This window comes from Homarus americanus, unplaced genomic scaffold (genome assembly GCF_018991925.1).
Source record: "Homarus americanus isolate GMGI-L3 unplaced genomic scaffold, GMGI_Hamer_2.0 scaffold44060, whole genome shotgun sequence".
In the NCBI taxonomy this organism is placed as follows: Eukaryota; Metazoa; Arthropoda; class Malacostraca; order Decapoda; family Nephropidae; genus Homarus; species Homarus americanus.
In genome coordinates, this window is record NW_024756871.1 from 1,475,730 (window position 1) to 1,492,509 (window position 16,780).

General features: G+C 35.9%; 1 protein-coding gene across 1 annotated transcript; it reads left to right on the plus strand.

The window, feature by feature from the left end:
- Positions 1-1,056: 1,056 nt before the first annotated feature.
- On the plus strand, positions 1,057-15,639 carry LOC121857019 (ATP-dependent RNA helicase abstrakt-like). Its single transcript, XM_042352828.1, has 12 exons — positions 1,057-1,330; positions 3,828-3,941; positions 4,568-4,703; positions 5,386-5,590; positions 6,928-7,048; positions 7,310-7,463; positions 8,469-8,625; positions 9,182-9,262; positions 11,378-11,612; positions 13,004-13,189; positions 14,738-14,974; positions 15,219-15,639. The coding sequence occupies exons 1-12, from the start codon at positions 1,304-1,306 to the stop codon at positions 15,426-15,428; spliced, it is 1,863 nt and encodes a 620-aa protein (XP_042208762.1). The 5' UTR covers positions 1,057-1,303; the 3' UTR covers positions 15,429-15,639.
- The last annotated feature ends 1,141 nt before the right edge of the window (positions 15,640-16,780 follow it).

The window sequence follows — 16,780 nt, forward strand, 5'->3', positions numbered from 1 at the left end:
GTGACTCTGAACTTATTGACGATGAATTGAAACACATTCGTTCTATTGCACAGAAATTTGGGTACCCTTCTGTGTTTGTTGATCGTTGTTTTAAAAGGGCTAAAAAAATCCTTTCATTCCTCTCAAACCAGACAAGTTCCTACACTTAAGAATATTTTGACTCTGCCCTATCGTAATGTTGTTTTCAAGTATGACTCAACCATTACCAATATGTTAATCAGGAATAGCCCAAGTTTGAATGTAAATGGAAGTGTTTATTGTATTCCATGTAGCATATGTAATTGTAATTATGTAGGTCAGACAGGAAAAACACTGCAGCTCAGAATCAAACAACATAAGTATAATATCAGAACTGCATCTGAAAGCAGTGCCTTGTTCGTTCATGTTAGGAATAATAATCACCCCATTGCTTGGGAAAAAAGCTTAGAAGTATTCAAATCATCTTGTGTCACAGAAAGACTTCTGGTTGAAGCTAGTTTGATTAAGGAATTAAAATCAATAAACCTTAGTGATGGTCAGTTCAAAACTGATAATATGTTACATAAATTTATTTGTCAGTGGCCCAAGGTTAAAAATGCTTTGAAAACCTTTGATCTAGATGTATGATAGTTATTTTGTGGGTCCCTTTTTTCTGACCTGACCTGGCTAGTCACGTCACCACCCTTCTCTTAAGCTCCTCTACGTGTGTGTTGGTGTGGGGATTAGTGGATGTCATCATTATGACCTGACCTCATGTTTTTAGGTCACCCTGTATATTTAAGCCTCTCTCTGTCCATGTAATCCAGTTGCCTCTGAAGATGTCTTGAATAAAGACGAAAGCTAAGGTACTCCGTTGTTTCCATTTTCCCGTGTGATTTTATCAAGATTTATCTTATACGTTTTCATTGTGGATTTACATGAAATATATATATATATATATATATATATATATATATATATATATATATATATATATATATATATATATATATATATATATATATATATATATATATATATATATATATATATATCTAGGGTAATTTCATGCCTATGTTGGGCTGAGAATCCTGGAGAGGTTGGCAACACTGCGCTACAGCATCACAGAGTAATAGAACAATATTTACTATTCATTGATCCTACATATAGAAGAAGAATTATAACCATGTTCTTTCATACGACAACTGGTTCAATAAGCATAACCTTTTCAAACCTGTTTGAGGTATAGCCATCGTGTACATCTTGTGTGAGAATATAAAGCCCTATTTATGACTTAGGAAGAAGAGAGAATTACAGCAAGACTTCAACACTGAGCACTGTAAAGATGGATTCCACAAGCCCCAAAGTTAAGGTAGGGTTTGGTGATAGTTTTCTACAGTCTGATATTTTGAGTGGTAAAGAATTTTCGGCTGAACATTTACGGTAAATAATTAATTTCTTCGAGTACAAAGTAAGTAGAGGATGTAACATCATTTTAGTGTCATATGATCAGTTTTTCACTGTTTTATCCTGCAATATCCCTCATCCATCATACCCTGCCCTCTGCAGGTAATTTATGACCATGGGTAGAGAAGAACTAAAGAAATAAAAATTAATACTTAGAATTAAAATCAAAAGGTGCCTCATCATTATTATTATTATTTACTGTCATCCAAAGAACATCTTTGGAAAAATATTAAATCGAATAATTTCCTCTGGTGTTACTCATCTACTCCAGTCCTACCGACGTTTAGCACCGGAAGGCCTTAATAGAATTCGTTTATAGTTTCCACAGTTGTTTGGATGAAAGCAAGGGTCATGGTGGAGGAGACTGTTAATAGTAGAAATAACTTATAGAATTGTACCAAAATTTCTGGAGATGTTATTTGCATGATTCTTAACAAGAAAATGGAAATGACAATGCACAGAACCTCACCTAACCAACCTAACTCAACCAATAGTACCTAACCTTACCTAACTTCTTAACCAGGGGACTATGCCTGCTGGATACCCCACCATAATAAGCAGAATGAGACATACAGTAAGTCCGATTTGAAAACGAACACGAAATACAAGATGTTCAAGATACATTACACAGATTTTGGAAAGTTAGAGAGCAAGCAATGAAGGAACAGAGTGAGCAATGAAACCAAAAGTAAGATAAGGGGTGCCATTGAAAAGGCAATACCCTGGGCAATAATCACATTACAAGATAACCTATAATAATTGAAAAAAAAACCAGTATTTATGGTAATTATGCCCCTTATGTGAGGCATTGTCTTTATTTTTATATGTTCACAGAGACCGGATTCACAAATTTTTAATTTAAGAGCGGATGAGAATATTTGGTACCATGGTAGATTTGGCGGTGATTATTTACGGTAAAAAAAATTTCTTCGTCTACAAAGCATGTAGAGACATGAAATTACTGCCATATGATCATTTTTTTTGCTGTGTTTTACCTTGTAATTTCCCTCTTTTTTTTTACATATCCTGCCCACTATTGTAATATGGGAATTATGGTGAAATTGCACACTGTCATTTCAAGGGGATCGCGGGGGATGAGGAATTTCCTGCTCGGTCCAGCCAGCCACTCACCTTAACCTAACCTACCTTCTCCCCCACACAGAATTAACCTCCTTCTACTCATATTTCTTATTATATAAAGTTATATTTTCTTTATTTCTAAGTCACATCAGAGCTTTGTATTATGGTATTATATTTTAATATTTGAGGAGGGGTTCAGTATATAGTAAATTAATCCAGAATAGAGATGTACTACTGGAATTCTGAGGAGCAGTAAATAACTCGGCATTTGATAACTCAAAATTTCATACAACTCAGCATGGATATGGTTTTGGAATGTATGTATTAGTATAACTCGGGAAATGCCTAGATATATAAAATTATCTGGGAAAATCTCGGCATATCTGGCCACCTGCATCACCTACCATGGCTCTTTGTCACCTACCATGCCTCTGTGTCACCTACCATGCCTCTGTGTCACCTACCATGCCTCTGTGTCACCTACCATGCATTTAAGTCACCTACTATGATGTTACATTCTTCTCCTGCAGTGCTGGTAAGCAACTTTTTTACATTTAGTAATTACATGTTCTACACACATAAGGGACATTTTTTTTTATTGTTGTATTTTTGTAGGAGGGGGATTTTTTTTACGGGGATTAGGCACCCGGGCACAGGGCACTGACCCACATCGGGGCCTGGGGTGGCAAAAAATGTAAAAAAAAAAAATAATAATAATAATAATAAATAAAATTTATAAAAAAAATTGAAAATAAAATAAATTAATAATAATAATAATAATAACAACAACACTGTAATAATAATAATAATAATAAAGAAATACAAAAATGAAAAAAATAAGATCCAAAGTGAGAAACAATACACAGTATGTATGTTGTGTTGTGAATAGTAAGAGAAACAATTGAGACCCTGCAATTGTGTGTAAATGAGGCAAAAAGTCAGATCAGCAACCTGGGACTTGGTCACAATTTTCGTGATGTCATATGGCAGCAGGGTCTACCATTAGACAACACATTATGCTTCCAATATCTTCCTAGGCGGTAGTACCTCCCTGCTTGGTAGCTGCCTTGATAAGTCGGAATTTAGGATAACTCGGCAAGGCCAGAGCCCATATGTGTCGAGTTATCGAGGGTTTACTGTATATAGTGAAGTTCGGTATAGAGAGGTAATACTGTACAGTACAGTACTATGATTTTTAAGAGTGAAGGAATACTGTATCTTTTTTATCATTTTATTCTCTGCCATCAAAAAGTTGGTGTACAGTATTGAGTAAACATTTAAATACTGAATAAGATATTGAAGGTTCTCTTCTTATATTTCAGAGGTACAGGCGTGATGACAGACACTCCAGTGATGAAGATGGTGATTATGAACCCTACATCCCAGTCAGGGAACGCAAGAAGCAGAAGCTAAAACAAATATTAAAAATATCACAGGTGTGTTAGCAGTTGTTTTCCAAAGTTACTCTTGGAAAGGACATTTTTAATACAATGGAACAATAAGCATACAAGAGTCTTTTAATTTCAAGATATAACAAATAGGACAAATGGTCTTTCGTCAGATTTTCTTTTATAGTTCTTCAATAAGCAATGCTTGTATGAGTTATGTGTTGGTTTTCTACACAACTGAAGTATTGTACTTGTGTTCTATCGATAAAAGCAGTATCTGTCTAGTTTTGCTGTTGGACAAAAGCACAAAAAAAAATACAGATACTGTATCCCAGAGTATTTTAAACTCTATATCAACAGAAGGTTGGATCATACTGTATACACTATACAGTCATATTTGGTATTCAGTATTGTGTATTGACTGCTAAACTGCAGCAAAAATGGCTTGATGTAAGAGGTGGAGAAGTCATGCACTATTAAACCTCCAGCTGTTGGCATTGAGTATTTGCACTCCCCATTTATGTACCCATTTCTCCCTCCCCACCTTTCCTTTATATTGCTATGGTACCTTTACCCCCCTTCCTTTTCCTCAGCACACAGATGCATAACATACATAAAATCTACCAATGCGGATATTTATCTTCCACACTGTTTTATATTTTTTCTCCAAACAGGATGATGATGATAGTGGGGCCTATAGTGGCCATGAGAGAGATGGAGGGATACAAGAACAGGATGTTCAGGAACTAGCACGAAAGAATAACATATCTCTCCTCGACCAGCACACAGAACTTAAGAAAATTGCTGAAGGTAGTATTTTACAACATAGCAAAATGTATGAACAATGATACAGTAATTAAAAACAGTTAGTTGGTCCATAATTATGGCAAATCTCTTCTTTTACTGTGTTTAATGAATTTGGACACATGATTGTTAAATGCTGAAATTTGTCTGTTTAACCCATTCACTGCATGGGACAGCTTTTTTTTTTTTTCATTTCGTATGCTATGGGTGTGATGTATATGGGTCAAGCACTCCCAAAAATATAATGTACAGTCGTATGAAAAATGAAAATTATACAAATTATAGGTATACAATATATTCTGGTGTCCAGGGACTCATCCCTACTTTCTCTTAACCACTATGTTGAATATAATTGTCTAGCATTAGCCAAGTAAAATATTTAAAGTGGTATACCCATAGTGAAAGGGTTAATAAGATACAGTATTTTTGAAGGAGAACAATTTACTTGAGAACAAACCTACTCTGTATATGGAACTGAACCTTGTGGTACTTGGTGTACCACATCCGTACTCCAGCTTGTAATCTCTCAATGACTTTCTGAAGGTACTGTAGTATATATTTGTTGATATTTCGAGATCCACCTTTTAACAAACCCAAGTCAACGACGTACTCTCTGCTTACATTCCCTATCTAATATACTGTACCTTGCAAACCTTGATACTGTACAGTATTTATATTGTACTTTCAGCTCGCAAGGAATCTGAATTGGAGAAACAACGAAGGGAGGAAAAGCGACTCTTAGAAGCTGTTGCAGAGAAGCGAGCACTCATGGGTGTGTCTGAATTAGCTCGTGGTGTACAGTACGAGGATCCTGTAGTTACGGCATGGAATCCTCCAAAGCGCATTCTGGCAATGGACAACAAACGCCATGAAAGGGTCCGCAGGAAATACAAGTAGGATTTTTTTTACTATTATTCAACCATTATAGAGCATTTACAGTAGCTTAACTGTATGCAACCATGCAACTGTGATGTTACAAAACTCTCTGATTTTTAATTTAGTTGAAATTTTTTGTCTTTTTTTACACAAAAGTGGCCCTGAAATAGGTACATTTTCGATGCAACATCATTTAAACCACTCGTACACAAACTTATCAAGGTTGTCTCGCGATAGTTAGGGCAATGCGCTTTTTCTTTACATCACTGTTTAGCACTGTAATTTGGATGCTACTAATATGGGCAAAACTTATGAAAAATCATAGAGAATAAGAGAGGAAATGACAGAGCCTTACTGCAATGCATTCAGACAAAAAGAACAGTGACATGGGCTTGATAAACTGAGCAGCCAACAGGAAACTCATGCTTCAAGATGGCAGTACCTAATCTCAGAAGCATAGCTAGTAATTTTTGGTGGGGGAGGGGAGGCAAAGCCCCAAATTTCCTAACAAATGGTTGTGACAAAGGTACTGTTTATCAGTCATCCATTTCATCAAGCATAACAATTTATAGCCAATACAATCAATCTATTAAGTGTAAGGAACATATATTTGATAATGCACCTGCATGAATGCTGTTATACAAAGGCAGGATAAATATATAGTACTGTACCATTAAATGAAAGAAAACAATTCACAAGAGAAAACACACAATGCATTGTGTGTAACAATGAAATAGAAAATTTGGAACATTTTATATTATACTGCCCAGCATAGCAGAATGTTATAGCTCCAACAACTATGTATTGAAAACATGTTTGAATTAATTGGAAATCTTCTTTTCAGGGCAAACACAAATAAAATACAAAAGAAGTGTTGTTCAAATTTTGGAAAATAAGGAATACACGGTAAAAAATTTAAGTAAATTGTAGTTGTGTACTATTTATCATTACTGTAGTTAGGTTGGGTTTTTTCTTGTTTGTGAACCAATTTAGTGTTTTGGGGGTATGAAATTGGGGTATTTTTGTCATTGGTGAGCCGAACCCTATTTTTCCGTAATGTTGATCTATTTGTGATACGTAAATTCACCTAACGAATGTCTTTTTGGGGACCTAGCCCATTCGTATTTCAAGGGATTATCTGCATCCTGTACTTGTTATACTGTATTAACTTGATCTCGTATAGCTTTGGGAAGGACATTTTGTATTGCTGTTGGTTAGATGGGAGAAAAAACATGTAGGGCTGTTACCTTGAACAGAAGTCTATAGTGTAATCTACATCTTATATGGAATGTGCTCTTACTTCTGCAAAGTCACAAAAATAGGCTTCACAGGTTCATAAATTTGACTTCTTCAGGATCTTGGTGGAAGGAGAAGATGTTCCTCCCCCACTTAAATCATTTGCCGACATGAAATTTCCACGGTGTATTATTAAGGCTCTTCAGAAGAAGGGAATAGAGAAGCCTTCTCCAATCCAGGTATGGTTATAAACTCAATTGGATAATTGTACCCTTAAACTCTCATCTGTTTTGCCATTTCCTGCCTTGTACAATCTTCCCTAGTCAATCTCCTATGATTTGATGATTTCAACTTCTTTTACTTCATGTTTACTTTTCTGCTCTTTTTTCTTTATAAGACTTCAGGTTTCCCTTTTTGAAATCATATACAGTATGTAGCCCATATCCAGTGAGCACATATAACTGAAGCCTCTGAATAGTGTTATTTTTTTGCTTTGCCAGATGCAAGGTATTCCAGCAACCTTAAAAGGACGAGATATGATTGGCATTGCCTTCACTGGCAGTGGGAAGAGCATGGTGTTTATATTGCCCATTGTTATGTTCTGTCTTGAACAAGAGAAAAAGCTTCCATTTATGAGCAATGAGGGGCCATATGGTGAGTTCTTATATAGTACTTTTCTTTTCACATCATAAGGCAGCTTTCCTTCATTTCAGAGTTTGTAGTTTTTCAATGCATGCAAATGATGACTGCTTAAGTAACATGTGTATCAGCTAATTTAATGAGGAGGATTCTTCAACGGTATTTACGCTACCCAGACTTACAGATTTGGAACTAAGTCTAAGATACCATGATAGCTTTTAGACAAAGACAAAAGATACTAGCCCAATCACCCATATTTTTGCTAAATTTCGAGTACTGTACAGTATTGTATTCTGTTCTGAATATCCACAGAAATTTTTGTTGTTAGATTATGCTTAGGACTCCATAGTTGGATGAGTAAGCCTTTATCAGAACAGGATTGCATCTTTTCCAGCATAAGTAAAAATCTTCTGAACTTATGGTAGGAGAGTTTGGAGAAGATGTGTGGGAAAGTAAAATGGCAACACAGTGATCCCATGAATTTTTCTCTCTCTGAATGTAGTCGTGCAACATTTTAGTGATTCCATTGTTAACCAAGAAGGATACTTTACTTGCCTAACATTTTGAGAGTTGATGTGAACGCTCAGTTTGTGATTAAACATTTAGCATCTCTCTTTTAAGAATATCGTAGATTCTTTATATGAAATGCATTTCAGTTAGGCGGATGATGTTATACTTCAAAGGGTGTGAAAATTAGAGTTATTTAGAGTGCAGCTGTAGAAAAGCAGAACTTTAGGGAATTGATGGTAATTTCCATGATACTGTAACAACACAAGATTATCCTGACCTTCAAGGCCAGATGTACAGTATTGTAGGTTGGAGAGCTTTTGGACAGATACACTTGAGAACTCCTCCCATATCTCATTAAGTTTGTTGATCAAGTTATGCCCTGTTAGTAGATTAAAAATGCCAGGAATTGTTTCCTGCCTTGCTTAAGGTTGTATAGAAGCTAACATTGAAATAAGCTAGAGAGACTGATAGGTAAAATTGTGAAACTAATAGCAGTTCATATATTAACAGGTCTCATCATTGTGCCATCTCGTGAGTTGGCCAAACAAATAAAAGACAACATTGATTATCTCTGCAAGTTCATTGAAGCTGATAATTTACCTGAATTAAAAACTTGTCTTGCCATTGGTGGAGAGCCAGTAGCAACAGCACTTCAGATCATTCGAAAGTATGTTCAAACTTGATTTTTTTGTCCTGTATCAGATATTCTCATCATGTTACTCAGTAGTATTAAACTATTTTGCTGTTTTTATATTGGAATTAACAGCAGAATGTTTACACGGTGTCATCATCACAGTGGTGGCAGCAATGTACTATATTCAAAATAGGTTTCATCGATAGTAGGGAACAACGGGGCAAGAAAGAATTTTGAAACAACAATACCTCTTTTTTATATTTGTGAACTCCTCAAGCAGCAGCCTGAAAAAAAATTTCCCTTTTACAGAAATTGCATGTTTGAAATATTGTGGCTTCAATCAATTTTATTGTAATTAATTGTGTAATTACTATTTTTTAAGGTGGGAGTCATATTCTTATGACTGTTTTTTGATATGATACCAGGTGCATTTTGTGTTTCTTGGTACGGATATGATTAATAGGCAAGGCACACTAATTCATTTGCCTGTTTGTGATTCCACTGTACATAGCTACTTTAATTAGAAATGTTTTACAAATAATGTAAGAAGTAATTTACACTATAATAGTGCACTCTTGCATTTTTGCAGGGGCGTTCACATCATGGTGTGCACACCAGGTCGGCTGATTGATATGCTGGACAAGAAGATGGTACGTCTTGATGTGTGCAGGTAAGTGTGTATGAAGGTAATAATAGCAAGCAAACAATGATATAATGTATTTACCTATTTACAAGTACAGTAAACCCTTCATAACTCGGCATTTGATATCTCAGAAAGTATATTTCAGTGGATTCGGCCAAAAATTATATTTTGTTGAAAATCTCAGTACGTATAGGTACTCCTGAGCAAGCTGATTCCGAATCTATGGACCACGATTCGATTGCGGGGTAATTAGTGGTCGCAATGATGTTTGGAATATTTTAATTATATTTTTCAATACTAATTACTCACCAATTATGGGTTTCCAAGGTGCAATTTAGGTGTTTTTGTGTTATTCTGGAAGTACTATCTGGGTAATTAGTTACGTGTTTATTTACATACTTAGACTTGAATTATATGTAGTGAAAATTGTTTTTGTTAAAATTTATTCTTTATTTTGTATAAGTGACCAAATTACAGTACTGTAGTATACATAAGTGCTGCAGTTTACTGTTTTGTAGCGTTTCCCCTCCATCACCTGCGTCACCTACCATGTCTGTGTCATCTACCATGTCTCTGTGTCACCTACCATGTCTATGTGTCATCTACCATGCCTCTGCAGTGATGGTGTTATTTTTTTTTAATTATTAATTACATGTACTGTACTACACATATATGGGCCGATAATTTTTTATCATATTTTGTGTGTGGGGGTGGGGGGGGGGGTGCCTCGAAAAATTGGAATTTGGGATAATTCGGCAAGGCCAGAGCCGCATACGTACCAAGTTATCAAGGTTTTACTGTACAAAAGTAAATAAATAAAATTTATGCATGGACACACATGTATGCAAATGGACAAATATATTTTTATGATGACTTTCATTTTTCACACTGCCTGTATCTACAACTGTATACACTATACCCTCGTTAATTCGACAAAAAAGGACTCTGGGTCACTCGAATTACCGAAAAATCTGAATTATCTGACTTCATAATATTTTGACATTATTCGACAATTTCCAATTTTTTTTTCAATTGTTGCACCTTACGCGGATTGTTCCTCATTATTCCAACCAATAAACATACTAAGTTACCATGCCTTGGCTGCCACAAATTATTACTGTATACAGTATGTAGAATATTTAGAAAGTCAATTACGCTGTGCCCGTAAGTTGTAAATCACCTTTATATACATTTCCTTAAAGATATAGACTTTCTTTACGATATAAACACGTTAGTTTTCACTTTCCCCGAAATTGTCGCATGACGTCAAAAATACGCTAAACATTATTAATACTGTACCTTGCCTTTCGGCACTTAGGGACACACCATCGATTTTGTTCAAATTTCATACAAAGGTACAGTACAACTTTATATGCTGATTAACGATCTGGGTTCACAGTTTAAAAATTGAGTAATTAGTGCTAATTAATGACCTTTGAAATAATTAAATAAACTGTATGTGTATTACCTACTGTGCAAACTAATATTTTTTAAATCTACATAAAACAATAAAGTACGCTAATAAATAAATGTAACACATTGCAAAGTGAACTGATAATACCGTATGTAGATAATATTCCAAATGTGTAATGGTAACACTGGTATATGCAGTAAAAACCCACTTTGAAGAAACAAAATACGAAATCTTGGAGCTGGTACACTAGGACCCTCTTCAGCCAACTGACGCAACAAAACAAGGGAGAAAGACATAGAACAAAGGAATCAGGTCGCATAACCTGTCTCCTGAGTTGAAGTAGGGCGGGGATTAGGGATAATCTTGATGACTGTATTCAGGATCAGGTCTGGGGTCCACTGAACTCTGGACCTCATCATGAGTACTTTCATCAAGAAGATTAAGGAGACAGGTTGGGAGATACATCAGCCAATTATAGGCATCCCATGGAATCACATGACAGTAGTAGCTAATCACAATGCATGAGCACTCTCAACCTATGACCCACGTTTGCCATGCAGCTAGCCCACCCATGTGATCGACAAAACGTTGGCGCATGTTGCAATCTCTCGGAAATTCATTCAAATGCCCGGAACAGAGACAACAGAATATTTGCATAAACTAACCTTCCCTCACATTGTATATACTGGTATTTTATACCGGTATATCTACATATTCTCAATTTTTAGATATCTGGTGATGGACGAGGCTGACAGAATGATTGATATGGGCTTTGAAGAGGATGTTCGTACTATTTATTCCTACTTTAAAGCCCAAAGACAGACTCTTCTCTTCTCAGCCACAATGCCTAAGAAGATCCAGAACTTTGCCCGATCTGCCCTAGTGAAGCCCGTAACAGTAAATGTTGGCAGAGCTGGAGCCGCCTCCATGCAGGTCATCCAAGAGGTGGAGTATGTAAAGCAGGTGAGAGAACAGAAGTCAAGTTACTGGTACAGTACTTTGACATATCTATGATTCTTTTTTTCATTAATGTAGATAGGTGCCAACTGCTTTCCAGTGTTCTTTAGAGACAGCTGGACAAGTACTGAACATATCACAATATGTAGTGTGTAATTAAAGAGCTCCAAATCCATCCAGAATGCACCTGAGGTAACATAAGTGTTACAAGTTTTGGGATAACAACACCACAGTGTAAAATGTTCCAGCAAAACATTTCAAGTTTTATGACAAATTTAATACTTACGAGTGTGAAGATTTTAGTGGCTTAGATACTTAGAGAAGATGGATTAAGAGGAAATTAGAAGCAACAGGTATGATAGATTTCAGATTAGTACGAGAGGTAAATGGAATGTAGAGAATACAAAGTAGAGAAGTGGAGGTGAAAGTGTCTAACAGAGAATATTTCAGCTTCTACTCGGGGGTATGGACATGTTGGGAAAATGGAAAGTGAAGGGCTTTTAAAAAAAAGATTGTATAATTCAGAGGTGGATAGTAACGATGGAGGGGAAGACCAAGATGATGGATGGATAGGGTGTAGAATGCAGCAAAAAAGTAAATGGGATGGACATCCTTGAAATAGCAGTGTGCATAAGTGAATGAGGATTGTAGTTTTAAATGATTTGGGGGCAAAGATAAGATGCGACCGTGTGTGAAGCAACAGTATTAATCCAAGTTTGGTAAAATTTTTAGAAGGTGAGTACAGCTCTTACAGTAGTAACAATGAATGAATGACAACAAATGAAGGAAGAATGTTAATTTATGTATTGTATTCGCTCTTCTAACTGGCCATCTTGTAGTAAATAGGAAAACAAAATTAGGGCAGGGGACTTTCATTTCAATTGAAATTCCATGTAAGTAAATCAGTTATACTGTCTGTTCGTAGTGAGTTTGGTTTCAGGTTCGTAAGCTTCCATAGATTTAGTGGGCCGAGTATAATTTTGGTGTGAAATTTTATTGTCAGTTAATGTTTAAGGTTTTGTGTTTGTTGTTAGTCCAGGCAATAGGGGTCAGGTATCTAGTGAGTTAATCACCTTTCCAAAGAGTAATTAATCCTTAAACAGTGGCTAAGGAGTGTCTGCTCTGCCCCATCTGTGCAAAAATGGAATGTAAGGAACATGAAAAGTCCACTGATGATGGCGGCTGTCCCTAAAGCTAACTTCCTTTGATGATGGCTGTTGTTTAAAGGTTAACCCCAGGGATGTAGGACTGGTAACCTCAACCCCATTATTGTTTTAAAATGAGAAAATGCAAAGCAGACTTTGTGAGCCTGTGTTTCTAGAGATTCCAACTGCTTTGCATTGTAATGAAAAAGATTTTGCAAAAGTGGAAAACAAATTTGTAATTAATATTTTCAGGAAGCCAAAGTGACCCACATTTTGACTTGCCTCAACAAAACATCTCCTCCAGTTCTTATCTTTGCTGAGAAGAAGCAGGATGTTGACCTTATACAGGAATACCTGTTGCTGAAAGGTGTCACAGCTGCAGCTATACATGGAGGCAAAGACCAAGAGGAGAGATCGGCTGCTGTTCAAGCCTATCAGGTAATGTATTTGTCTCAGGATAATGTGCTAATATTATTATTGTTCACCTTGAAACTTTTTGTAGTCCAATTTTTTATCATGGACTATACTGTACATGTTGAGAGCCTTTTATCCGAAATTCCCCTAACCGAAAAACTGAAGAAAATTCTAGAAGGCACAGGTGATATTGGTCACCCAGTTCTGGACCTGAACTGATCTGAGCGTGCCCGACCATTGCCTCGGTTTGCCAAGGAAACTTGGTTGGTTGTCAAAACAGTTTACGGCCAGACACCCTATATTGATGTGTGTGTTTATTTCAAAGTTTTGAGCTATTATTTTACTGTGAAAATGTAAAAAATAGCAGCAGATACCCCTATGAGAAACAGAAAAAAGAAAAGAAAAGAAGGCATCACTCGTCATCTATAGCAAAGAAGTGGAGATGCTTTCAACGGAATATTTTACCTGTGAACATAAGTAATAATAACACACTTATGAAGATATACTGTACAATTTTTAACAAGAGTTTCTGTTAAATCTGGACGATTACTCTGCTGTTTACATATGATACTTTATATAATGACCATATCTGACTGATAACATCTTATATTGAGCACCATTAAGAAGTACAGTAATCCCCGATTATTTGGATATTTTGTATTTGTACCTTCGACAATTTGTGGATGTCAATAAAATACTGGATCTGCTAGCAGATGATGTGCTTGCTTGTGCTGTCATCTACTGTATTGAAGGCAGGGAAATTGTCAGTCAATTTCCATCAATTTATTGAATGTCTTAACCCTTAAAGGTCTGACAAATCTTGGGAAGTCTCCCTTCAGAAACTGAATAGTAGACTAAAAAATGAAAATCATAAAATGAATGTTCTAATCTTATGAAATGTTAGACATACTGTACATGTTAGTCAATAGGAAATAACATAATTATTACTGTACTCACCACCTATGGTTATTGGCAAGTCAGAGAGACATCTTACCTCAGCAACCCTCTAGCAGTTATTGCACATCTGGGAGCGAGAAAGGTGGTGCACTACCAACTCATTCCATGTTCTTACAACTTCACAAAACCTTCACATGGTTCCTTATTATTGCACTATATACAGTACTGTACATTCACCACTCTGTGGCTTGGTGTGGCAGGGCTTGGGAGTTGGAGTTCCAAGTGGGTAATCCAGAGAGTTAGAAGCACGACCTTCCTCCATGGTGACAACTGCTAAACTGAGTTATTGCCACAATAATAGTCATGCTACTCACACAGGAAAATTAAACAAATGAAGTGCAAGACTGACAACATCAGACCAGACCCTCCCTACTATGTTGGGCACTCTGGGACGACATCAGACCTTTAAGGGTTAATTTTATATTTATTTCTTAAACCTTTAAAAACTTATTTAAACATACAGTATTAAAAATATTTAATGCTTCTCTAAGAAATGAAACATTAGTTATTCGGTGTCTAATTAAGTATGTACTTGAAATTTTATTCAGATATACATTTTTTTTTCTTCACTATATGCTGTATTTTATTGAGATGTTCATATTTTACCCTTTTTAGAGAGGGGACAAGGATGTTCTGGTTGCCACTGATGTGGCCTCAAAGGGTTTAGACTTCCCTGGCATCCAACATGTGATCAACTATGACATGCCAGATGACATTGAAAACTATGTCCATCGAATTGGCCGTACTGGTCGATCAGGGCAACACGGTGTGGCCACTACATTCATCAATAAAGCCAATGATGAATCAGTGTTGTTGGATCTTAAACATTTGCTGATTGAGGCCAAACAAAAGGTAAATAAAAAATAACTTCCCATCCAAGACATTTCAGTTTTTTTAAGATATAGAGAATGTATGTAGTACTGTACTAGTTATCTATAAATGAGTCAAAATTTGGAAGGGGTATACTGCTTAGCTAAATATTTCAAGGAATAAACAATTCTTAAGTATTTCTAGAATGAGCAAAAGTTATACTAATTTGAATCACTATTTATACAACTTTCATGCAAGTAATACACCACATGGCACTTTTATTTAGGTTCCTCCATTCTTGACAATGGCTGGGGGATGTGATGAAGAACTTATGGATTCCCTTGAGGCTGGTGGAGGAGACGAGCGTGGATGTTCGTACTGTGGTGGTCTGGGTCATCGCATCACTTCCTGTCCTCGCTTGGAAGCGATGCAGAATAAACAAGCCGCAGGAATTGGCCGTAAAGATTATCTGGCAGCAAATGCCGCTGACTATTAATCAGGAATTGTGTTTAAGGGATGATGCATTATTCCCTTTGCTAGTTTAGCAGTTTGATCTTAATACAATAAATATGTACTGCACTCCTTGACCATTGAAACAAGAAATTTTGGTGTTCCTCACTGCCTGTAAATTTTTTAAGATTTGTTATAACTCTGGAGTTGATGAACTACCGGGTAATTACGAATTTCAATAATTATTTCTAAGACAACAAAGTGTTTTCAAGCCACCCCTTTACTATTTTTGGTAGATTTTTGTATTAAATTTGCACAATACTGTATATTTACAGTAGTAATATCTCCGTTAGCCGGAACCCCTCAAACCCAGAACTCTTCGATTGCCGGAACTGAAATTTTCCCAGAAAATTATGACTTTGGGAACGATTTTCCGGAAAATTTTGAGAAAATTTTCCCGATACCCTCGAAAATTCCGGGGATGGGTGATATTTTTCCGGGTTCGAGAGATGATGTAATGGGCAAATTCTGGAACAAATGGGAACATTTTTCCGTTGCCCAGAATATTTCGGGGATGACGGATTTTTTTACGGCTTTGAGAGAGTCGCCTCGTTACCCGGAAATCTCTCATTCCCGGAAGTGGTCGGCACCAATTGTTCCAGCTAACGGAGATATCACTGTATATATAAATACAGTGTACTAGTCAAATTTTCTAATTCTTTAGAAAAAGTAATTAAAAAAAAATATATATATACAGTGGGGTATGCTATAACGAATCTAATTGGTTCTAGAACCTTGTTCGTTATAGCATTCGTTCGTTATAGGATTAATCCGTTCCAGGCCCCCAAATACAACCACTTAACACTGAAAAATATAATATAAAATTGTAAAAATTGTAAAAAAGTGCATAAATATGCATCTAAACCCCTGAAATAAAGAATATCATTAATATTTGTAATAAAAAAACAATAAATTAGAAAAAAAAAAAAAATTAAACAATGTTCATTGTACGAGTTTCGTTCGTTATAGCATTCTCAATTTTATAGGTAAAACCGTTCGTTATAGGAATATTCGTAGTAGGATCCGTTCGTTATAGCATACCCCACTCTCTGTGTGTGTGTGTTGATAAAATCACACGGGAAAATGTAAACAACGGAGCACCTTAGCTTTCGTCTTTATTCAATACATCTTCAGTTGCCTCTGAAGATGTCTTGAATAAAGACGAAAGCTAAGGTGCTCCGTTGTTTCCATTTTCCCGTGTGATTTTATCAAGATTTATCTTATCCACGTTTTCATTGTGGATTTACATGATATATATATATATATATATATATATATATATATATATATATATATATATATATATATATATATATATGCACAAGGAAAGAAAGAAAC